The sequence below is a fragment of the Saccoglossus kowalevskii genome, chromosome 13, assembly GCF_978046115.1.
Source record: "Saccoglossus kowalevskii chromosome 13, keSacKowa6.1, whole genome shotgun sequence".
In the NCBI taxonomy this organism is placed as follows: Eukaryota; Metazoa; Hemichordata; class Enteropneusta; family Harrimaniidae; genus Saccoglossus; species Saccoglossus kowalevskii.
In genome coordinates, this window is record NC_140653.1 from 24,002,146 (window position 1) to 24,028,413 (window position 26,268).

General features: G+C 36.6%; 1 protein-coding gene across 1 annotated transcript; it reads right to left on the reverse strand.

The window, feature by feature from the left end:
* Positions 1 to 726: 726 nt before the first annotated feature.
* Positions 727 to 24,750, reverse strand: LOC100371768 (uncharacterized). The gene is made up of 15 exons (XM_085507364.1): positions 23,871 to 24,750; positions 19,066 to 19,259; positions 18,711 to 18,900; positions 16,591 to 16,763; positions 16,292 to 16,499; positions 15,543 to 15,783; positions 14,891 to 15,054; positions 14,275 to 14,514; positions 8,154 to 8,500; positions 6,951 to 7,140; positions 5,217 to 5,389; positions 4,255 to 4,468; positions 3,355 to 3,595; positions 2,621 to 2,787; positions 727 to 1,847 (listed from the first exon to the last, which is right to left on the reverse strand). Exons 1-15 carry the CDS (start codon positions 24,748 to 24,750, stop codon positions 1,564 to 1,566), a joined length of 3,906 nt encoding a protein of 1,301 aa, XP_085363490.1. The 3' UTR covers positions 727 to 1,563.
* Between the last annotated feature and the right edge of the window lie 1,518 nt (positions 24,751 to 26,268).

Genomic DNA, 26,268 nt, shown 5'->3' on the forward strand with positions numbered 1-26,268 from the left:
CCTGACGCATATCGCGCAAGTTCGTCGACTGGGTGATCGGTTTGCTGAGCATCTACGGCAAACTAGACAGAAAAATCGTTATTATCCGGTTTCACTTCATTTTAATTCTAGTGGACATAATATTACAGATATGTCTATTTCTGGTGTATGTGTTGTCAATGGCAACGAAAATCAGCTCAGGCGTGTCGAGGAGGAAACTATATTCCGCCTTGGAACTAAAGAACCCCATGGTATTAACAAACAGTTCAACTCATTTGTTGAGCTCACTACCTAAGGCGCGTTATTTGTTCTATTGTGGAATTTTTTGAGATTCTAACTTATAGTTCATGCGCGTTCTTACGTTCCTATGTTCTACCTGTACGTTATAACACTTTCTTCTATGCTATCGATAAAGAGCCATTGCTCGAAACGTCTAGCTATTTAGGACTACGATTACCAAATATTATCTTCTATAGACCTGCAGCGTCAACGGGGAAAAGCTACCTACATTCGAACGTTTTCAAAAAGAGCGCGGCCATGTCTTGTACACGCGCTAGACGTACGTAATTTAAAACTCTGAGTCTGAGCAAGACGCAAAATCACTACATGTACGAGTTCAAAACATGTCATCACCGCAATGCTCGTAGTACTGCTTTTTTTCCATTTCTAGAATGTTACTAATAACTTATTTTGGGTAAGGCTAAATGAAGAATCAACAAATCAGCGATTCACGAATTGTGCAATGACTATTTTTAATTGCTATTTTATTTGCAAGAAATAGCGTTTTTTGTTTTTCAAAAATTAAGAATAAGAATATCCAAGAAATGTCATTCATGCATGCTAACCTCAGTTCTCACACTTAATGATTTACGTTGGTTTAATTCGAATCTAAAACTGTCAATCACAAAATGTTTTCCATCACGGAATGCTCATAGTACGCGAGAGTGGTAGACAAAAGTGTTGGATCAGTGATACATTCTGCTTTCAAATTGGAAGATACAGTACACTAAAGTCAACAAATTCGTGTACGCTATAAACTATTTGTAAACATAAATATTTATGTAAATGACAGAATGAGCGCCGGTGTGCATTGGCGTGTTCATTTCAGCTGTTTCTAATTTCTGTCTGATTGATACTCGTGCGCTTAGCAGGATGAACACAGTGAGTTTATAAATAATAATAATAATAGTAAGTGTAAACATGGGTTTGTGGACTCCAGCGTATTTGTTAGACTTTCTCCAAATTTGTTTTTTTTTTACTGAAAATAAAGTGAAAATAGAAGCTTCACTAAATTTGTACTTATCGAGAAAAGGAAGGTTTTTTAACACCACGACCACTATCCGTGGCAATAATACTATCACGACCACAAACCCATTCTCTCTATTTTATACTAAAGCTAGAGGTTTCTGCTGGCCGATGGAATGACATTGAACCATTTTCAAATGACGTCATTTACGCTCGTCATTGGAATTTATAAATCTTTATAAAAAAATATCAAGGGATTGAGTGTGATCGCGATAGTACCAAATTAGCGATTCTTCATTTTCTTTCAAGTTTGTTAGTGAAACTAAATTACACCAAGTGTTAACTCCCAACTGGCGGTCCCATACGGTAACCCCTATCTGGACAACTCAGTCCCCTTTTGCTAGTTTCACAATACACCGAATGCTTCTGGTACTTTCTCAATTTCTCCAGAAGTTTAAATACAATATCTGGTCTTAAATTTGACAAATCGTGTTGTTCTCTTTTGTCCTCTGTGAGGTGGTACAGTAGTACTAGTTTGTCGGTGTCCGACTTCGGCTCGTTTATGCTCATTTTCCCGATGCTATTGGCAAGTTCCGGCGGCACGGCCCATGAGCTGTCGTACCCTATGAAATATATGAAGGGTTTTGTTAATATATTTGACTTTCATCAGAGGTACATTACTTGGGGTTTGCAACGCGCACAGTAATGTAAGTTGACATCATGTCAAGATCCCATTCAAGTCTCATCTCGTAGATAGCGAGACTGATGCTACGACCTTCTGACATGACATAGGTTTGTAATAAAACAATAAAACATGTATTACCACATTCATAGTGAAAAAATATAATACATCAAAAATGTACAGAAAATATAGTTATCGTAACCCGTCATATCGTGAGCAGCTATTTTGATCCACCTGGACATCCTAGTTACCTCGGGCATGCGCATTCGCATTTTCTGAGTTGGAACGCTTATGTGAGAGCGAGATTGAAACGGGATCTTGGTATCATGTCACCGGAGTTGCAACCCCCAGGTAATGTACCTCTGCTTTCATATATTTATATTAATATTATATTTACATATACCAGTTGAACCAATGCATACACCAAAAGCGGGATGTTACGGATGCATCGAGCGTGCCCAACTACTAATCGTGGAAATATTCGACATGTTGTTGTTTGATGATTGCTGGTGTATTTGTTGTTGTTGCATATCGGGCTTTCAAAATAAACCCAGTGAGTTATTCAAATCTGTTATGTGATTTCCAATCTCAGATGCAGCCAAGGCGTCATCGCTATCTGTATACGAAGCAAATGATGACGTAAAATGATATTTTATGTAAAATCGCGCTCGACCGAAAGGTGCCTCGAACTTTAAAAAACATATTTGAACTCACGTTTTTGACTAGTTACGAGTTTCCAGTCTCCCGCTATAATAGCCGACGTCCTGGTGATGTCAAACATACCATTGTTATACCAAGGATCCAGACCGCGGTAGTTGGTGACGCCGTCAGTTGCGCTGATATGGACAAGGAGTTCTCTTCTGGGTGACAAAGTGCCTTTGCTGAAATGTACATGCTATGTCAGTAGAGATTACATATATACAAATGTAACTCGGATGCCTTTCTACAGCTGTTACAATATCTGCTGGTGGGCTATATTTGTTATTTCCGTTTTTCATAAACACAGCTCTTTTTGCATCTTTGCCAGCCAAGGACCATTTATTCGGCCGAATCCTCAACATTAACTCTTGGCAGATTTCACTACGATTTACGATTATAAGATTCACTTGGGCTCATTTGATTTACCCAATCAGAACTCACGATAGAAACGACATATTACTTGGTAATATCGTGGCGCTAGCTCGCTTGAATATAGAAATCAACGTGTTTCTAGCTTTTTCTCTGTGAACGAGCTTATTGACCATCAAAAGAAAAAAAAAATGAGTGCGGTTTCTAAGGGAAACGATGAAATGAACGGATGACTCAATTTAACTGCAGTGAAATACAGCTTTTCCTAACACGATCACGCGCGGATTCGTGGGCCGGTTATGAATGACTGGCTTTAGCGAAACCGTGCGATTCGTACACAGCTCTTTTTGTATACTAGTATTCTGGTCTTTAGTACATACCTTATAGTGTCCCACACATTAACTCCATCCAGCATGACGTCATCAACCGTTCCACCAGCCAGGTGCGTCAAAGTTGGAAACCAGTCCATTAAATGGACGATGTCTTCACTGATACGTCGAGGGCGTTCTATCAATGGGCTAGTGACAAACGACACAACACGTATGCCTCCCTCGAAAACGCTACCTTTCCCACCTCGTAAAGGCCAATTCCTTCCCCCCGTATGAAACTGGGCTCCATTGTCTGTAAAATATGTATAAACTGGAGTTGTGAGTACATTGGAATAAATAGTTGACATAAAACGTTTCACGTTTTCACATCGCTACATGTAAAGTTATTAAATTACTGGCAAACGAACACACATACAGATCACGACACGCAACACGGAATTCGAACTTGCGATAACACCAGCGCCCCGTCAATGTATGCTCATATTTTGGTTTGTACATGGGACAGGTTTGTGGATTCTCTACCATATCAAATATGTCACAGTCATTTCAAAACACCAAGAATGAAATAATTAATCTTATAGTCTAACTTTGATGGCGGCGTTAGCGCTGTAATAACTTAATGGGCGTATACAACGAGTGTAAAATTGTTCTAGTACGCCCATATTTCATAAACCACGCCCACTTTTACAAAACCACGCCCAAATTGTAACTCGATGTCCAGAACTTCGAGTTATGGGCAACATATGTTTTTATTTTATTTTGTTATTTTTCGGAAAATTACGTCACTGCGCTTGACGTAAAGTTCACGAAGATTCGGAACGAAAAAATAAGTAAACAAAAACTAGAATGGTTACAGACATTTACATAACCGTTGTTGCGTTGAAAACAGTTTGCAAAGGGATTCGTTCCTGCAATAAACGCACTGTAAATCTCTTGAGGGCGTGCTCTTACCTGACACAAATATCAACACTGTATTGTCCCACATTCCCCGTTGCTTCAGAGTTGAAGTAACATTTCCTATTCCTTCATCCATACAGGTTGCCATGGCAGCGTAAGTTTGTCTAGTTGTACTTACACGTGGCCCATCATTGTACATGTCATAATAATGCGGTGGTACTTGCAAAGGTCCGTGAACAGCTTGGTATGACAGGTACATAAACATGGGCTGACAAAAAAATGAAATCGAGCCACACCAGTTACATCGTAAACTTTACAATCATCACAAAATCATTCATTCATCATCATGAATATTATAATCCTACCTGCCAGGATATTTAATCACATACCTTCGAGGATTGTGTTAATGAACAGTACTAACAAGTAATTAAAAGCGCATGCGCATCTTGTTATTTTACTTAGTATGTGAATAGATCTATTTTTACCTCCATGTTTCACCAAATGAAACTTACGATTCTAAGTAATGTGTGTGTAATTACTATATCTATCGAACAACCACACTAAAATACTAAACAGTCATCAGAGCCACATGCTCAATATTTTAAACGCCATAATATTTCTCGCCAAAATTGCGTGAATGGTGAGTTGAGTTTGGCGATTAAAGGGTTAATTATTAGTACATGTGCGACATGGGGGATCGCCGTGCAAATTTAGGGAAAAACAATTAGCGAAATTAGCAAATCGTTTTGTCCGTTTCATTAATTGCATATCTTACTAGAAACTTGAGGATACCACGAGGTATTGAACAATTGAGCTACTTTTAGTTTATAAGTAAGTAAACTGTTATATTGTCAATTTCTGCGTAGTATTACTGTTGGTTTTTTCCAACTTGAACAATAAAAAAAAAACATATTTACAGTGAGCAACAATTGTTCAATGTGAATATTTTTACTGTAGAAAAGGTAATATTATATGGACATTTCAAATATGTACGAAAGATGAGTGGGATAATTCACCTGATTGATATCATGGTTTTTAATAATATCCTGAGCCTCCTTCGTGAATAAGTGTGTTGAATACTGTCCTTTATAGTCATCAGCTACTTCATCATGGTTTCTCCAAAAATCGTGACAGTTAGCTCCGGCGGGAGTATAGTGAGTAAAGTAGTCTTCAATTGCACTCAGATAGCCTGAAATCACAGATAGGATATCAAAAAACACACTGCACTACAACTTTTGCACCTATAAGTAGCGCCCTCTGGCGACAAAGAGCTTCCTTGACAACGAAATGACATGGATTGCGAGCAACGTCCCTCAGACATACTGCCAATGACAACAGATAGGAGATTGTCTTCGATGGAACTCTGTCTGTAATAGTCGTTTGTTTAAAGGGCGGTGGTCGTCGCGCCACGCATGCGTGATATAAATGGGTCTTAAATAAACAAAGATGGCAACTTTGACTGTTGCCCAGATCAAGACGTTACCAAGCTTTGAATAGGTAATATGAAGGTAACGAAGGAGTCGCCGACGATAATTAGTGCAAGTCGCGCCCAGGTCCAACCTCATACTTGTGATTTCCATTAGAAGAGCGCATTAGATTGTGGGGGAATTTCGCACATGCGCAGCGCGACGACCACCACCCTTTAACATTGAAGTGCAACATGACCGAAAACCTACATTTTAAAAGTAAACATGCCTTTTGTAACATACACAACAGTATTCTTTGGATGATGAATGTAAACTACTAGCACGTATACAGGATTGTACGCGCCAGAACAATCTGTGCGCATGCGTTTGGAAAAAATAATCAAACGAATACCCAGTTGCGTGTTACAAGAATCACGTGCTTAGTTCATGATTGCACCGTAATCTAATGAATTGATCGGCATACTATAACTTATAGGTGCTTGCATATTTAAGAACTAATGATTGTATTTTCCATGTTTAGTTAAGTATAGCATTTGCATTTATCGGGGAAATAAAAAAGGTAACGTCAAGTTGGGATCAATCAATCGGTGGTTCCCAGCGCTGGCTCCAGCTGATAACAATTTATTCGATCAAAGTGTCTGAAAACAACCCCAATTATGGAGCAAGACAGTATCGACGCTGAGAACGGCATCACTACAGTCAGTTGACTGGCGTACACATGTGATAAAATAAATGCGATGTATTTACAGATATTTATATCGTTATATTGATCATATTGAGTATGAATTTCATTTAGTAATGGAATGTCATCAATATAAAACCACCGCAAAAAACTGTCCACGTTTGCTGAAACTGTGATCTATTATTTTGACAGCCAGTGAACGAACAGTTCATCATATTACTCAGTGACGAACACACGTGCATTCAAGTGTCAAGTCAAAAACTAAGCTATTTCGTTGATTTCACTCTCATTTTGTGAGTGCATCAGTTGTTCTATTTATTTTGGGTGCATGTATTATTTTTTATTTCTGTCATTTGTTTTTGTAATCATTTCCGTTCCTCTGTGGAATGTGTAATAAGTAAATAATAATGCGTAATAGGTGAATAAATAAATAAATAAAATAGGGGGCCGCCATTGTGAATACTGCTCGAATCTACAATAAAGAGACTTTATTATAGATTCAAGCCGGATTCAATATGGTTCCCATATAGTAAATATCGATATATGAATCGCATTTATTTTTCATTTTCCATTTGTACTCTAGTTGACTGTATGCATCATTGCGCAACGCAGTAAGAGCTTCAAGACGGTTCCATACATACCAAAAAACGTGTCAAATCCTTTTGCATTTGGCAGACACTCCCATCTGATATTGCCGAGATGCCATTTACCAATCATATGAGTGGCATATCCATTCTCTTTTAACTTCATCGGCATCGTTATTGTATCAGGGTGCATACATAGTTGGGATCGTTTGCCGTCTTTGCATCGATAGTCAAATCCCGTGTGAATCTAGAAATAGTGAAGTAAATATGTGAATGAGCACTGAGCGTGTCAGTTCGGAGAAATCGTTTCAAAACGTATATAAGTGGACTCTACTAAATTGTAGGGACTATCATAAAAACCATAATTCGATTTTTAAACATTATGATGCCAGTAATAAAACATAGGGTCATGTAATCAGAGATATGATTTGGCAAAGAGTAACACGTTGTTTGAAAATATCGAGAAATATCGTTTGAAAGGCTCACGTGAGTCACATATTTTGGCCGATTCTTTTAATACAGGTTGTTACAATAAATACCAAACCGTTTGTTGCAGCTGTAATAAAATGTTTCCACGAACGTCACCCCCACCCCCACCCCACCCCAAAATGGAATGTACATGAACACAAACATGACACATATTCGGCATACGTCCAATCCCCTTGTACAAAGAGCGCGTTTTTTTTCAAACAAATACAAAGTTTTAACTTTTAAATCAAACAATATCAACATTTCATATATTATCGTCATATTATAAATTTTTCTATTACAGACTATTAAATAGTTATGAATAATTAATATTAGAGTTGTGATTAGTATCCATCTATTAAAATTCCAGCCTAGTAACCAACGTGTATTTATTCTGTTGTGACCAATGTTGCTACCCGGTGTACGCTACGGTCTATTGTTATACGTACGTAGTAGTACACCAGCTGTGATGCCCTATTCAGATCGATACTACATATATAGTGTCCATTTGTTCCGCATCAAACAATTCTGTGGGTTAATCCTCTATTTAGAACAGACAACACGAGTCGATGGCACGGCAGCTATCCCATCCATCAATCGCATAGGTAGGTTATTATATGATGAGATAATTTGGATGTCAGTTTTCGCTTTTGTGTTAGTGAAAAAACGCTTTGTTATATCGAGAAAATATGCTTGTAATACGTGTTTTTACGGGATGCTACTGCTAGAGCGCTGGAACCCGTTTCGTATATTTACATCTTGGCCATGAATATCATTCGTAAAATCGGTTACCTGATATCTACCCATCATAAGGCAGCTTCTTGAAGGCATGCACGATGGCTGGGCATAATGTCGTTCTAATTTCACTCCTTCTGCCGCCAACTTGTCGATATTCGGTGTTTTGACGATCGAGCCGTTGCGATATCCAACATCAAAATATCCCAAATCGTCAGCTAATATAAAAACAATATGAGGACGCTGTGCAGTCCTGGCAAGATCGAAATTTGTCATCAATGAAATTAGCGTCAGAATAATAACAAACAGATCCATGATGGATGAATTGAAACTAAGCTCTTTGTACCTCTGTTGTTGTGGTATACGAGCGTCACTCCGCGCATGTACACTATAAACTGCTGTGACTGAGATTGTTTAGGTTTATATGCATATACACGTGCATCATTGGTCTGATATTTCAATGTTCCACGTCTATGTCCAAAACGTGAGTATATTACCCCCAACCGGAATCTCCAGCTTTGCCAATATAAAATTTCCTCCAAATTCGCTGAAACTGACGGTGCTAGACAATGAACTTGAAACAAATCTCAACTGAAAATTCAGTCACAATCATGCCACTCGAGAGTTTGTTTACATTGTGCATATTCTAGCGCATATAGAATGCTATTTCGACATTTTTCTCATTAAAAAACAAAACAAAAACATTTCTAATACTTCTAGGCTCAAAAAGGGCCTTGTAAAACAAGTATAGTATATATTTTTTCACTATATGTCCCCGAGTAGTTATTTTGAGATATTGAAATATATCCTTGCCATGGAAAGCAGTGGTAAAATGCACTGTATTCACTGTATTTTGTTATTTTTAGTATATGACTCCATATTTTTATTTCATTTTCTTAATTATGATATATCAATTATGTAAAAATAAATTAAATGACAATATTTATACTTTTGTGTAGCATTCTACTTCAATTGAGGTGCGCCAGTAAACTTTCCCTTTGAAAGTCAATTTCTACCGATAAAAAGGATATCGAATACAATATTATATGAAGTAAGTTTTACTTAGTCCTTTTCGCGCGACCCCGCTACGAAAATACTAATGCGAGTTGCAGTATCACGTGGTATTTATGGACGACGACGTCATACAATTGACCATTTTCCGTTCACTGCGAGAATCACGCGTTATGCGTGAAATCGAACGCAAAAACTGGACAAACAAAGGCATTGACGCTGCAGGTCGACGTCTTCTACACCGATCTGACGCATATCGCGCAAGGTGTACCGGGAGTTTGTTCGAAATTTCGAACGTTTCGAGGTCAGTCGTCGATTGCCACGTATTTTACGGATATATTAAATCGTTTGAGGGGCCTGTTTACTAAATAATGATAAATGAAACTTAGAAACGTTCTATTTTCGAACTAGTTGAAACCAGAAATAACGCAACTACTTTCGAACTTTAAACACAAATTTGATTATTGTTATTATGTGTTAGTTTCTGTTGTTTCAAAGATTGAATTATGTATGACAATAATATTTCACTCTATAAACAATATTTCACTAAAATATGTGATTCAAAGGCAACCCAAATTGTAAAAAGCAATATCAAGTTCCGCGTATAAACACTGTTGTAAAGAGGCGGCGGAGCGGAATTTTAGCCAAAATCGGCTAGTAAGGCGTCATATGACTCAGGTTTGTGCTGGGACAGCGCTTCCGGTGACGACACAACGCAAACAAAGATCATAGCGTCGTAGTGGCGTCAAACATCGCGTGGGATTCGACAAACGCGAAAGTATTTTGGGGATATTCCCATGCTTAATAATGTGCTGTACACAAGTTGATGATGGTCAATTTCGATTAAGTGGGGTATTCGAAAGCAATATTCCTCTGTCGAAGATCGGCCGGTCGATGTGAGCTACGAAATAAAGAAATTCGAGTTCATAATCAAATCGTTCGATTTTTGTGGCAGACGTTCGACGCGCGTCTTTCATGCAACTCGCGAGATCTCGCAGTTGAACGGAAAATCACCTATTTCAGCTGCTGTCTCGTTCGTAGCAAGGTTTGCAATTAATCCCTCTCAAAATATCTATATAGTTCATCTGTTTGAATGATGTGAATCACGTCATGTAATGTTAAATAAATATGGCTTGGCACACGTCTATTATATGGAAAACTACCTTTACAAACAATTTTCAATCCGCATCTTAAACGTACGCGCATGAAATGGGTATATTTGGAACATTCCTTAAAAATGAATAAATTCACTATGAACATGTGTTAGATCGCCTTATAATATGTGACCACGGGATAGATACCGGTAATTCCACTGTTACATTGACATACCTTAAATGCTCATTTTATACATGTCTCCGAAAAACTGCTTAGTTGTGAATAAGAATTTAGTTAGGAAAAAGAGCTACAGTTCTCGTACCCAATATGTGGGTTATCATGCGGCGTATACAACGCTTATCAAATGTAATCCTCGGGGGCGAGCTACGTCACCAGACGTTCCACGTTGCTAAAACGGCACCACTGTACCACGTATTTCTACAATCTCCTTCCCATAGGTCTTTGCGCTTTACGCAATAGTACCTCTGCCACAGGCAGCCTTCAATTTTGTGGTCAATCACCTCACTACGCACGGCAATTTTGCCGCGGCTGTTTCATTTGAAACCGAACTACAAAAAAGCGGGAAAAAACGTTTGTGACATCCGAACTATTTATCAATGTCAGACTTCAGTAAAAACGTAAATACGAACCATTTTATCGCGGACTATGTTTTGCAAGGTAATGTTACTGTAGTGAAATGGCGCACGTGATACACTAAAACTGGAAAGAAAAAACGTTCTGTTAACGTATATAGTTGGGAAAGAAACATTAAACATCAATTTCACTGAAAGGGGCTTCCGTTCATCTTGTATTCTGGTGAATATTTCAATACGGTAACTATTTATGGCTTGAACGGGTTCGATTTTCCGCGGCTAACAGCCAAAGAACACAAAGGTTCTAGTAAGCTTATAAAGTTAGTCATTTATGCTTTGGTTTCCATGAAAGGATTGCACTTTTCTAATGCAAGTAATGTATATTTTAATCTAAATAACTGAACATTTTATTCGGAGTCATGACGCGAAACGTATTATTAAAGTGACTAAAGTAACCAGGGTGACTTTCTCATAACTTTGTTAACCGACAGGGTCTTGTAGTTCGAACATATTCGAATATGCAAATGAGTCATATACAAAGCTGCTTTGTGCAGGGATCGATAAGTAACGCGTATCGAACTGTGCGGAGTTCGGTATTTCTATTGGCTGTGCGCACGCTGCTGAGGAACACAGAACGCCGACCGTGGCGCTTTTGTCGTGTTTGAAATGAGTCTCATGCGACTTAATACAACGTGTGTAGAATACGTGAAATTTACTCATTGTAAATGACTAACAATAGTTTATTAAAAATTATTATTATTATTGTAATGGCTGACCGGATTAATGTGATCTGTTAAAAACAGGCATTCCGAATGTAATATTTTGTATTACCCTGTTAAATTTTCTGTCTATAGATACTCTTACAGTTTACAGTTTTGATTAGAAGTTTCCCATTTGAAATCTGGAGCCTAGAGGATTTTTTCAAAGATATTACTTTCATTGCATTTTTTAACCTCTTTTTATGCAGTCGCAATGGAAATTTTGTTTTCTGAGCTCATGACAAATTTTATCTAGTCCTCGGATTTCAAATGGGTAACCTCTTAAAACATTAAACGAGTAAATGTATAACCAAGGTCATTTTGTTTATTCTCTTTTTTCATAACATGTTACCACAATCTTCTTGAAATTGTATGAACTGGATCAAAAACAAATACACGTGCCTAAAAAGAGTATTTGCCCGGCCAATTTGTCTCGACGGAACTAGTAAAATCATTCAATCGACAAATAAGTGGTTCACTGCAAAATGTAATTCAAACTTCTTACCTTTTCGTATAAACACAACGTCACGCTTTTGCCGCATTTTTTTTTTACAATAAATTAACTGTTCCCTGTGAGTATTATAAGGAGCAATGGCAGTTCAAATATGACCTGAAATTCATCTTTGACAGGCCAACTGATAAGAATAATAAGAATTGCCGTTGAATTCAATGTATCAATGCTTTGCATAGAAATTTATTTCATTTAATCGATATTTTGCATAACTGAATAACTCCCACTGTTTAGATTTCGAAAAGCTTGGTCATGTGACTTCACGCTGACTGACGGTTATGCAAGACGCAATTCATGCAGAATGGAAATAGGAAAATGAAAAATTGAAGCTATCATAAAACAAATTTCATAAATGTTATTATCGTACTCAAAATGTAAAATAGGAAGTTATGAATAATTATAAAAAAAATAAGCAAATCGCTAACGAAGACAAAATACTGACAAATACGTGACCACTTTTCATATTTCGTTCGTGATTTTTAGAAACGCCAGGGATGATTCTAGACGCGTGATTCTAGATGATTCTAGTGTCTAGTGTCTAATTTGCTGAACACGTTCACAGCTATATATGTCACCTTAAGGTTGAGCGTAATCATAACTTTTGAGAAAGTTGTCATAAATCGCATAACAATGTTCATTGGTTGGTTTATTGTGTAAAATCATGAAGTCATTGTCTCGTGGTATCAAGAAATATGATTCTTTAGTGTGTTACAATGTATTTTGAGAAAATGGATAATTTTAGAACAATTACATAGAACACAACGTTGAAGAAAAATTGCATTTCTGGACAATTTGTAAAACCCAGTTATTTTCAAATAATTTAGGACAACAATAAGTATCCCGTCATTAATAATATATGATTTTTTAGCCAGGCTACAATTCCAGTTATGACATAATATCTCTGCCATAAAATCATGGTAAAAGAGTTATAATACTATCAAAATGGCCACTGTCAACTAAAATACAGCCATAATCTTCTCGAAAATTAAGCTGGCGACGACAACGGTTTTTAAGTCAATATCTTTATAATGCCAAGAAATACAATTTATTGGAAATATAATTCTGGGTATTTGTATTCACACAAAAGAAATACGTAGAACAGGCAGAGTACAACAACAACAACAACAACAACAACAACAACAACAACAACAACGGGGGTTAAAAATAGGAGGGCCGTGGCCCCCTCGGCCCCCTCTAAATCCGCCCCTGGTGGTCGTCGCGCAGCGTGTGTTCGAATTTCATGTAAATAAACAATGTATTTTACACGCGTTTTTTGCTTGATTGGAGGGGAAAAGTCTTCTCCGACCTACAAAATCTGATTCTCCGACACCACGACCACCCCGCCAATGAAAATGACCAGTCCCTTACTAGTTTGGTAATTTCTAAAACATGCTAAATTTTATTGTAATGCGGCTAACCGTTATTTAGATTATTTTACATTGTATGCAGGTTGCAATAGACCATTTTCCGTTCATTGCGAGAATCACGCGTTATGCGTGAAATCGAACGTAAAAACAGGACAAACAAAGGTCATAGCGTCGTAGTGGCGTCAAACATCGCGTGGGATTCGACAAACGCGAAGTATTTTGGAGGACATTTCCATGCTTAATAATGTGCTGTCCATATTTGATGATAGGCAATTTCGATTAAGTAAGGGTATTCGGAAGCAATATTCCTCTGTCGAAGATCGGCCGGTCGATGTGAGTTACGAAATAAAGAAATTCTAGTTCAAAATCAAATCGTTCGATTTTTGCGGCAGGCGTTCGACGCGCGTTTTTCATACATCTCGCGAGATCTCGCAATTCTTTATTATTCTGGCCGATGTTAATGGAACGTGACGCACAATTAACAAATACGGAAGACATTCTAACCCGTCCGTAACACTTTCGAACATGTTCGTTTGGCGTTTTACGGAAGTGAAAATTGTTTTCGGTGTCAAATGTACCATAATGATAGATATATGGGATAACGGCCAGGATATTATAGGTGAGTATGTTATAATTTGTTTACTTGTGACAACGTTCAAGTTCAGTGAAGATGATGTGGTCTGATTTACACGAGAATTGTCTGACGTCATCCACCATCCTGTAACATAATGGGAGCAACAACAATTCTACATTGCGCCGCCAATAGTTCATTTTTATGAGGAGACATATTTTTTTCATATCAACTTCCGATCGGCGGTCCCCAACGATGACCTCTCTCATTACAATTCAGATGATCGTAGCGTGTTGAGCAGCCCAGAGTATGAATTTGGTATTGTCTCAATTTTTCCAACATTCTGAAAACAACGTCGGGTCGTTGACTGGAAAGGTCGTGTTTTTCTCGTCTATCTTCAACGATGTGAAATAACCACACCAATTTACCACGTTTGGATTCCGGTGGAGCGATTGTCTCCTTTCTAACCCTTGGTACAAGTTCAGGTGGCACTGGGTATCCACCGTAATATGCTATAAATGAAATAAAAAGAAAAATTAACACGTACAGTGCCCAACAATCTGAATTATGCATATTATAATACTACGGCCATCCACATAAATTATCTACATTTCTATGTTCAGTGTAACCACCCTTTGTTATTCAGTCGAAATTAACCTTTTTTCTTTTACAATTTTCACATCGACGTCAATACTAAATCAATTGTCTCAGTTGATGTTCATACCAAATATCCCGTGATGCTCTGCACAAAGTTCAAAGGTGAACGTAGCGCAAAGCACTGTGGAACAACGTATTTCTAGATTTCCTCAACACAACCCTCACACATTGAATTCACCACGGGTGAGTTTATCGGATTTATAATAACACTCTTCACTACTCTGTATTCTTAACCTTCATTGGTCACAAGTTTCCAATTTCCTACAAAAAGAGCAGAGTTCAACCAGGCATCGAATACATCATATTTATGCCAAGGATCCATTCCGACCTCCGTGATTCTCGCAGGTGGCGATATCTTGATGAGTAATTCTGTTCGTGGTTCCACACTGCCCGTACTAAAACAAATTCAAACAAAGACACTTTTATATGGAGGATGCAATAATGACTTCATCGATGACGTCAAAGTATGGAAATAACAACATATGGATAATCCGTAATGATGAACTATATGTCAACAAATCACGAATGGCCACGAATGAGAAATGTGAGAGCCTGTGTTGGGCCGGGCCTGGTTGACACTGGGATAGTACATTGCCTTGAAGCCAGTATAATAGGAAGATGGTTACACATCCCTGTCACACAGTCCCAGACATGGAATATGGTTTCTGCTGGAAATGCATTTTATAGGACTTCGTACTTAAACAGTAGTGACAATGGTGGGTACTGGCACAAACAAATTATTAAATCTTTTGAAATACAATAACATATACATTTCACAATCATAGAATTGCCATTCAATGAAGAGTTGCTTTAATAACTTTAATATGAAATCGATGTATTATGAATGTGTTACTTTCTAGACGTTAAATTTAGCATTTAGTACCTTATGGTGTCCCACATATTAATTCCATCCACCATTTCGTCATCAATCGTGCCTCCAGCTAGATGGGTCAAAGTTGGAAACCAATCCGTAATATGAATCATGGCGTTACTTATACGTTGGGGGCGTTCTATCAATGAACTGGTAACGAACGAAACCGTGCGTATACCGCCTTCGAACACGCTACCTTTCCCGCCACGTAAAGGCCAATTTCGTCCCCCAGCACTAAGCTCTCCACCATTGTCTGCGATAAAAAATATACATGAAATTCAAACAACTTTTGCAAATGGCGTGACATGACTTATTAGGTACTGACGGCGCGTCCGCATTAGTGGATCTGAAACTAGGTTACCAGACGATTACGTCCGCCTTCAAATTCCTTTGTGTTGTATGGCTGTTAAGCGCGGGCAATCAAATCCGTTCAAGCCAGAAATATAATTGAAATATTCACCAGAAAACTAGGTAAACGGAGATGAAATCCATTTGAGTGTTCAATGTTTCTTTCCCAGCGATATACGTGAACAGAACGCCCCCCCCCCCCAGTTTAACTTCTCCACATTGCACAACGCAGTGACAAATCACATCGTGGTCCGCGATAAAATTGCTCGTATTTACGATTCAACAGAATTCATATATTTTCTTTAGTTTTTTGTATTACGTTTTCGATGTTTCTGTTCATCCTGCTCAAACTAACACAGAGGCAGTGCATTTTCCACAAATCTCTGTGTGTAATTAAATATTCATAACCTCACCTGATACGAATACCAGCACGGTATTATCCCACATCCCACTTTCTTTTAAAGCTTCAGTGACATTACCGATCCCTTCATCCATGCACGTTACCATGGCAGCATACTTCCGCCTAACATCATTCAGAGTAGTTTCGTACAAGCTGTAATATTCCTGTGGAACTTGCAATGGGGCGTGGACAGCTTGGTGCGCTAAATACATAAACATGGGCTGAGATAAAAAAAAAAATAATTATACAACCGATAATGATGTATATTATCCGGAAATAACTTTGTTTAGTGATTGTGGTTTATTCATATACCTGGCTAATATCGTGATTCTCAATAATGTTCACAGCTTCTTCGGTGAATATACGCGTAGAATACTGACCGATATATTTGTCAGCGACGTCCATACGGTCCCTCCACAAGTCACTACAGTTTTGGCGCCCAGACAACATATGCGTATAGTAGTCTTCTGCTGCAGCATTATAACCTACTCAAACATTTTAATTATTCAACTAAATAATTAATCACTTATAAATTCATATCTGTTTAAGAACAATTACAAACAGTGTATTTTCACACTGTTCCGAAATTGATCATCTGTACAGATCTTAAAGCGAAGGGGTCGTCTCCTGCGCACGCGCGGGAATTGGGTACTAAGCGACGATAAAAACGTAGGCTAAAAACACAAAGGCTCATGGGTAGTTTGTAAACAATAACACGCTATGGCCGAATGTCGCACGCACAGGTGACAACCCCCCTATAACTAGCGACTGTTAAAAGGCTGTGGTCGTCGCGCAGCACATATTCGACAAATGTGTTTTACACGCGTTGTATACGTCGCTATGAGTCCCATATCGAACAGGACGCGACTGACAAACAGCTAAAAAGTACATCACAGTACGCATTCAAATGAGTAAATTATTTGTATACGGGCCCTATTATACATGGAGTGACGTCAGGTGTTTCGAATGCACTCTGATCCCCATCTATCATTCTGAGTTATAATCCAATGGTTTCTGTGAGAAATAATGTCTACTTCACAAAAGTGACATTAATACCATCAGAACTCATCTGTGTAACATTGTTCTCATATTTAAGAAAAAGCTTATCATATCTGCCAAAAAACATTTGAGTGTTACGACTAATCATTCTTTCAACCACACTTGGATTAATAGTGTAAATAAAAGAAGACAATGACTCTGCATACATACTGCAGACCCTAGCGAATGGGACGAGAAATATATACCTTTTAGTATATAGTAGAGAGAGGTGTGGACAATTGGTGTTGGTTTAATTGAAATCATCTCTTTAAATTAAAATCATCAAAGTCAAATGCAAGGCACACATCTAAGTTGAAAACAGATGTAGTCTCTTTAATCTCTTCGTCTGGATATATCATTAAATTATATTATAATGTATTTATTGTTGATGACAAGTTCATTATTATTATATGTGAATGTGAAATTAAACAATGTGTCTTCTTTATACGTTTCGTTTTCAATCAATATTCGTAGAAAGTTCATACGAATAACAGAATGAACCGGACAGGAAAAGAGCACAAATCGTTTTCATTGAGATACCAATATTGACAAAAATATATTCTCTAAACTTGACAAATATGTTGTCAATCAGAAATGTTTCGTAAATGTAGAAATGTGTATTAATAATGACAACTTAACTGTTGCTTCGCATCTGCCTTGTAATACCTTAAAGCGGGGAGTCGTCACCTGCGCATGCGTCAGACGGCCATAGCGTGTCATTGTTTACAAACAAGCGTCTACCCATGAGCCTTCGCGTTTTAAGCGTGTGTTGTTATCGTCGCTTTGGACTCAATTCCCACGCGTGCGCACGTGACGACCCTCCCGCTTTAACTTAAATGACGTGGAAATCTGTGGATTTCGAATTTTGCTCTGTGAAATGTTGATATATATCAAAAACCTCAGTTACTCGTATGTCAATATCAAATATGTAAACTGACGAACCAGTGATGTACGATATTCCTTGTTTACGCTTTGTTCGTACAATAATAGTTGCATATTAAGCAGGTGTTGTTCTCTAATACTATTAATGTAACGCGACATACCCGCAATATTCACATATGAATTGAAACCTTCTCTAAATTACTGTACTCTTACATGAAAAAAACGAATTAGTGTGATGTCACTGCTTTGTAATTTTACAAAACAATAAACAAAAAACTTTTCTATTATAACATAAACTGCATTGTAATATGAGCAAAGGATAAAACGAAACAGCAACTTCTTTGTCAACCAGAATGGCAAACATACACTGTCAAACCAAAACAAAAGAAATGACAAACAAGCCAGCATAAATGTGCAGATTATACAGAATCATAGATTTATATGCTGGATTAGCGTACGTGCCATGTGGGTTTTTTTCCACATAGAAACCTTTGAATGAAATCAATACATACCAAAGTACGTATCAAATCCCTTAGCATTTGGTAGGCAGTCCCAGTTATTATTTCCTAAATGCCATTTGCCAATCATATGAGTGACATATCCATTCTGTTTCATTTTCATTGGCAGTGTTACAATGTCGTGGTTCATACAACGTTGATATCGTGTGTCGTTCATACATTCATCTCTGTAACCCGTGTGTATCTAGGTAAGACGCACAGGTTATCTGGTATTAGTACAATATTACCACTAGGGTATCCACGCATCACATGTCTCAAGCAATATTCGAGTTTTACAATTATATATACGCTTAAATTTCCTAATTCCTGATTCTGGTTAGATCAAGAATAAATAACTATAAATTATTACCTGGTATCTACCCATCATCAGACAGGCTCTTGATGGCAAGCACGAGGGTTGGGCATAGTGTCGTTCTAATTTCACTCCTTCCGCAGCTAACTTGTCGATGTTCGGTGTTTTGATAACAGATCTGTTGCGATATCCAACATCAAAATATCCCAAGTCGTCAGCTAATATAAAAATAATATGTGGTCGGTGTGTTGCTAATACATTGGATAAACATGTACATAACAACACACATAGGAAATGAACAACACTCATATTCATTATATTGATTCGTCTGACATGTTACATATGGTGCCACACGAGTCTATTCAGCTTATTTGCATATTTAACTGCACATGTGATTATATATTTATATATTATCATAATCCGATAATTTCATCAATTCGATATTTAAAATATGTATTAGTAGTTTAGCGATTAAAATAACTATACACGGAATATATTTATAAGAGCATAAACATTGACCTGGCTTTAATACGAGAATTAAATATACTCTAAGAAAGTGATTTTGCGAAACGTACATGAACCAATTGTTTGTGGGACATTAATTTGATTGGATTGGATATACAGCAACAAATTAAAGCTAAATTCTGAAAAAAAATACAGGTAAACACAATTACATTGCAGAGAGTGCAAAATACAGCAACGTTATCAATATAACTCACGAGGACATCACACCGTTTATATTTGGTTTGCTTTATTTATTTATTTATTTATTTATTTATTTATTTATTTATTTATTTATTTATTTATTTATTTATTTATTTATTTATTTATTTATTTATTTATTTATTTATTCGTTTTCGTATTATCTGACGTGAATACTAATACGGTATTATTTTTCATCCAATTTATTTGATGTCACGTTTACGATTCCTTCATCCATGAACGTTACCATGGCAGTGGTCTTTTACATAATTCCATCGAGGATTGGTTTATGCATGGAAGGTACTAACGGATCTGTAACTTCCATGGTTTATGTGATAGAAAACCCTTATTTGTGTGCAAATTGCATAAACATTAAAAAGTGAAACAAATATTTATTTAAAGTTGTATTCTGGGATGACATTTTCAGATATGCACGAATTGCTACTAAAACAGAAATACAATCAAAAATATTGCCTACATTATGAAGTGATGCAAACCGTGGAATTGTTGACATATGCGGCGCATAGATCACGAACATTCATGCTTTGCAATAAAAAAAAACAATTTGTAATCGTTTTTTTAAATCATGGAATTTGTTCAAGTTGACAACAAATGTTGACCCGTATATCATGCAATGTTGCAGGTTGAGAGAGTAGCATCAACTCAACCTGCAATTTGTTGAAAGGAATAGAGCATGTCTCTATTTCAATCAACAAGTTGAAACATGTTTGTTCTTTGTTGACCGTGTATAAATTCTTGATCCTACAAGACAGAGGGATATTTTGAGGGAGTGGCCCGAAACAACTCATCGATGTCCCGTGGTGTTACTTACCAGTACCACAGTGCTTCCACATCGGTGTTGAGGGAGGGAGGGAGTGTGATTGTGCACTTAAATTTAGGCAAGGTCAACATAATCCCCGCCGACAAATTAATCTCTACTTTCCACTATCTCTTGACACTGATCACCCAAAAACCAGGACCACATTTGCTTTAGTGTCACTGCCTAAAATAACTTTCCCTGTTCAACAACGGCACATTCGGGCGAGCTGCTTTAAAACGTACAGCGGGGAAATTGTAGCCAATAAAACCATGGCTGTTAAATTAACAACTGTAACGATATCGCTGATTGGCTACTCGATCACTTGACTGGTACAAATCGTGAAATATAACATTTCTGTTCGAAACTAAACTATTTGCTTATTATTTCGATGTGCAATAAGAAAATTCAAATAAAACAGATAATTTGATTATTTGTTTCCAACCAGTTCAGAAAGTCAGTTACAAAGAGTTGCATTAGAGCCCCGTATACGAGTGCTCCTTGTGGCACGATGACATGGCATCGGTTTGCCCGAACGCAAGGCACAGTTGGAGGCGTGGCCTGTTCAGCATTTGTCAACAACCAATCATAAGACTGGTTACGAACCACATCGAGGTTACGACTCGGTTAGCCTTGCTCAACTGGTTCGTAACCAGTCTTGTGATTAGTTCTTCGCCTCCAACTGTGCCATGCGTTCGGGCAAACCGTTAATTATTCGTAAATGGAGTCAATTTGTGTAGTTTTCTGCGTTAATTCTGCAGATATAGGTAAAATATAGGCAAGACTTTGGCGAAATTTGAAAGAGCAACTAATATTCTTCAACCTGGTATTTTTTTTATAGATTTTATTTTTCATTCGTTCGTCTGTTTTTTCCAGTTTAAAAAAATATGAGCTGGCTGGAGCCTTCATCCCTTGTCTATTTCTTACACTAGATACTAGCCGATACCCCCCCCCCCGCTCATAGGGAGTGCGTACAGTTGATCATAGTTCCTGTGCTCCCTGTGGTCGGAGAAGAAGATTTTTAAATTCATGTGGCCTACTTATATACATCATTTGGGCAATTGCATAGTATGATACAATATGATCTTCAATATTGTATATACTGTGGTTATAGAAGGTGAATTTCTTGCCTTGGTGACTGAATTTTGGTTGAACTTGTTTTGATAACCAGTCCAGAAGGGTAGAACCTGAACATGTAGATAATTTTGTTGCGCTGGTAAAATAGTCACAACTGTGGTGTTCGGCATGCAATTTAGGTTTCCATATGGCAAAGCTCTAAAAAATGAATGGATATTGTAATCTTGTATGTGGATGCTGATGTTCTTGGGGTGGGGGTCTTGAAATACAACTCTGACTAAATCCTTCAAAAGTATGAGAATTTCGCCAAAATATATATCTTTCGATAGTACTTTAAGTTAGATCAAGATAATTAGAATTTTGTTTAGTATGTTTTACTTGGATATAGCTCCGCGATACGCCTGAAGCCAAAGCCTGTCCATTATAACAAATTATTTAAAGAAACATTAGGCCTGCAAGTGCCCACAAACATAGTATTCAGTCCCTGCCTCAAATCGAGAAAATTCTTGTCATAGGAAAAAGTGACACATGTCGTCTCGAAATCTGTGTTTATTCTTAAATTAATACTCCACAAGTCGACTTTAATAAGTGCGCGGTTTTATGTCAAACGTTGACAATCCTGTGACAGGTATTTTCTCAAGTCAAATAGACGGACAGATTTGTTAGAAAAGAAGTAAACTGAGAGTGAGAGTAATGGTCAATTTGTTCAAAAATAATACAAAACAAAAATTAACTTCGATATAGTGCTGCAAAAAACTGAATCAGATATGAACTCAATTAAACATACTCACATTAACTGTTTAACCTAGGTTTGAATCGAGTGTGTACTGTTTTAGCCTCACTAAATATTTAAAAAAAATGTATAACGTGTTCAACCGTAAATATACCAAAATAGAAAATGTAAAACATGTAGAAGATCAAAATTAATTGTCATTAGGGAAAATTAGTTTGAAGAAAGTGACCTATGAACATTGGTCTCATCTTTGTGCAAACTTGCATTTATGAGCTACACATTATCGTAAAGCCAAATATACTTCATCTTCGCTAGCCAAGGTCTAAGTTTATTCGGCCAAGCCTCTAAGTAGTCAGTTGCGGCTAATCATTGTTCAATCAGTTTGCGTGTTACAAATCCCTCTTTGGCGTTTTATTTTAAACAAAATAGCGGCACCCATGAATCGTGATATTTTTGATGATAAAATTGCGAAAGTTTTCGGTATTGGTGCCCTCAAGCCTCATCAGGTACAGGCAACCGACGCAGTTTTGTGTGGGAAGGATGTTTTCATAGCGACAAAAACAGGAAATGGAATTTTGTTTTATAATTCGGTACGTCCAAGCTGATTGGGCGCCTTGTTTCGAGGCGCGCCCAATCAGAACTCACTGCTTAAGATACGCAATTAGCCTATGCGATCCCGCACGGTATGGTGTAGAGGCCTATATGTCGAAGACACGGGACCGTGCGATTCGGACGATGAATAGACTTATTGACATTCAATTTCGAATTTTCGGTTGCTTATTTGATCCGATGATGCCCTCTATAGTTGAGAGTAGTTTCGTTATTTCCAATTGCCTTTTTAATGCAGAGGACGCTATTACAAAAGTAATGGATACTGATTAGCTTGTTCGGTGTATTCAAATGAAGTCTATTGACAGCTGTCTGATATATTATGCAGCATCAAAATAATCCTGTGACTTGTTTTTAAAAGCCACTTACTGTGTGGCTCACACTTTGATATTTTTGGCGCGACAGCCACTATGTGGTTTTGATTAATTGTTCCTGGTTTTTTTAAATATGCAAATTGTTTCTGTTCTCTGATCACTGAAGTGCCACTGTCATACTGGCGAGGGTTGACCTGGATTTCAGTCACAGTGGAGAAAATGTTTTGACATCTTTTGCAATATACAATGTTGACTACATTGAACGGCATATGTCTTGTAGACAAAAACTATATATTATAGATACTGTAAAACATGTTGAAAAAGCGGCATGCAATTTTAGCGAATTGTGGTAAAATGACGTAAAAGCTAAATGTTGATTTAGCAAATCTCTATTGTCATTGTTGATTTCGTTAATAATAATAACTTTATTACACTACTATGCCATCAGAGGGCGCAGTATGGTAAATAAAATACAAATCATAAGAAAAAAATACAGTAGCTAAACTATAAGATAAAATTAAAATTAAAAGATGTTAAAAGCTTAATAGGAAAAACAAATTTATGATAGTTACAGGATTCTCCCAATGTAGAGGTGATAGCTATCATATACCTGATTTCTGTTTTGCCTTATTTAAAAACTTTGCCAGGGGTATGAAGCACGTCATTATTTTAATGGAATTGTCTGTTTTATTTTTAATTCCTATTTTAATTCCTGTTTCTTGGAACAGCTCCCCTCTTTCTTTATCGAGAAATTCACAATCTAGGATAAAATGTTGTTTGTCCTCAACTGAATTTAATAGTATGACATTTTTACAAAATCTCTCATCCGCAGGAATTTTTGGTCGTTGTTGTCTGCCTTTTTCAATTTCTAAATTATGATCACTAAGCCTAAATTTACTCACAATTCTCCGAAGGCTGAAGTTTGTTATTTCGGTCAGGTAAGTTTCTATTTTCAAAAATGATTTAAACAATTTATATGTTCTCATTTTATTGCCATCTTTACCATTTTCACTGTGAGGAGAATTTAAGCTTTCTTTCCATAATTTTTCATAATCTTTTGTGAGTTTTATTTTCACAACATTTGAGATTTGATCAATGTTATTCACTTTATGGTTTAATTTTATTGTTTCAAAGCCATTGTGGCCCATTATATTTTCTATATGTGTTATCCAGCTAGAATTATTCTTAACTGCTTCATCGAGACCACATTTAAGTATATGGTTATCAGGCAGGGTATTTAGCCTGAACCAATATTTAGTTGCCAATGTTGATGCCTTTATTATTATTGGCGTTCTGCCAAGTTCTCCTTTAATACCGATTACTGATGTAGTTTTACTTACACCAAGTATGAAACGATAAAATTGATTACAGGTTTGTTCAAGATTATTGTCGTCTTTTAATAAATCACAAGCCCAGATTTCTTCCCCGTACATTAAAATTGGTGAAATTAGTTGGTCAAATAACTTTAAACACAGTGAAGGGGACACCATTTTGTGATTTAATATGGTTTGTCGTATAGAGAATAAAGCTTACTAAATTTTATTTAAATTTTTCATTTGGTGTGAATATAGTGCCTAAATAACAGAATTCAACCACTGCTGTAATATTTTGGTTATTAATTGAGAAATTTTGATTTTTAAGAATTCTATTGCCAGTATTAAAAACCATCACTTTTGTTTTCTTTATGTTTACTACAAGGCTCCATTTTTCACAATAGTTGGCTAGTTTATTTAAACAATTTTGTAGACCTTCGGGAGTTTTAGACACCAATACTAAATCATCTGCATATTGGATACAATTTATATGTTTTTTACCAATCGAGACTGGGTCATCATCCTTTTTACCAAATAAATCGGGTAGGTCATTCAGAAATATATTAAAAAGTGTTGGTGAAATATTGCATCCTTGCTTAACACCACAAGTAGACTTAAATCATTTGATACACCATTAGGTAGTTTTACTTTGCAGTTTAAACCTGTATACATTGACTTCACAATATTATAACAATTTCCTTTGACCCCTAAGTTTTGCAATTTAAGAAATAATGCATCTCTCCAAATATGATCGAATGCCTTTCTGAAATCTATAAAACAACTGTACAAACGTTTTTGTTTACTGACATTTTCTTTAGTGTATAATGTTTTATTCACTATTGTTTTTAGTAGAAAAATTGCGTCAGTTGTTCTTCTCTGTTTTCTAAATCCAAATTGTAGTTCATTTAATAATTTATTGCTTTCTAAATAGGATGTCAGTCTGTTATTCATAATACTAGTAAATAGTTTTGATAAGCAACTTGATAACGCAATCGCTCTATAATTATTTGGGTCGGATTTGTTGCCAGATTTATGCAAAGGGACCAGTATTGTTGATTTCCAGCTTTCTGGGAACTTACCTTGTATTAAAATGAAATTAAATAACTTCAGTAAACATTGAACTAGCAGTTCATTGTTCACTTTAAGCATTTCATTCGCTATTCCGTCTTCAGCTGTTGATTTGTTATTTTTTAGTTTTTTAATTGCCATTCTTATTTCACTAATTGTTATTTTTGAATTCAATGAGAGTTATAGTGTTTTTCCTTTTCCAGTAATGTTTCCTCAAGATCTATATTTTTGACATTTATGTTATTATAAAGTTTACTGAAGTCATCTGTCAAAACGCTACTTGTTAGAATAGGTTCTGTTGTGTTATTGTTTTGTGGACAACGCAACTTTTTAAGTACTGATCAATATTCATTCTGGTTGGTAACATCTAGCTGTTCCAGATGATTGATCATAGTTTTTTTGAATTCTTTTTTCTTATCTCTAATTAATTTAATGTAGTGTTTTTTTGGTTTTATGATAGTTCTGTCTAGCAAAATGATTGTTTGGATATTTTGATAAAGATTTAGAAATATTAATTAGATCTCATTTAACTTCACAACACGTCTTATCAAACCACTGCTGTTTAGGTCTTTTTGACTTTCTTGTTTTCTTTATTACTTTTTTAAAACAATTTTCAGCTGTATTAAT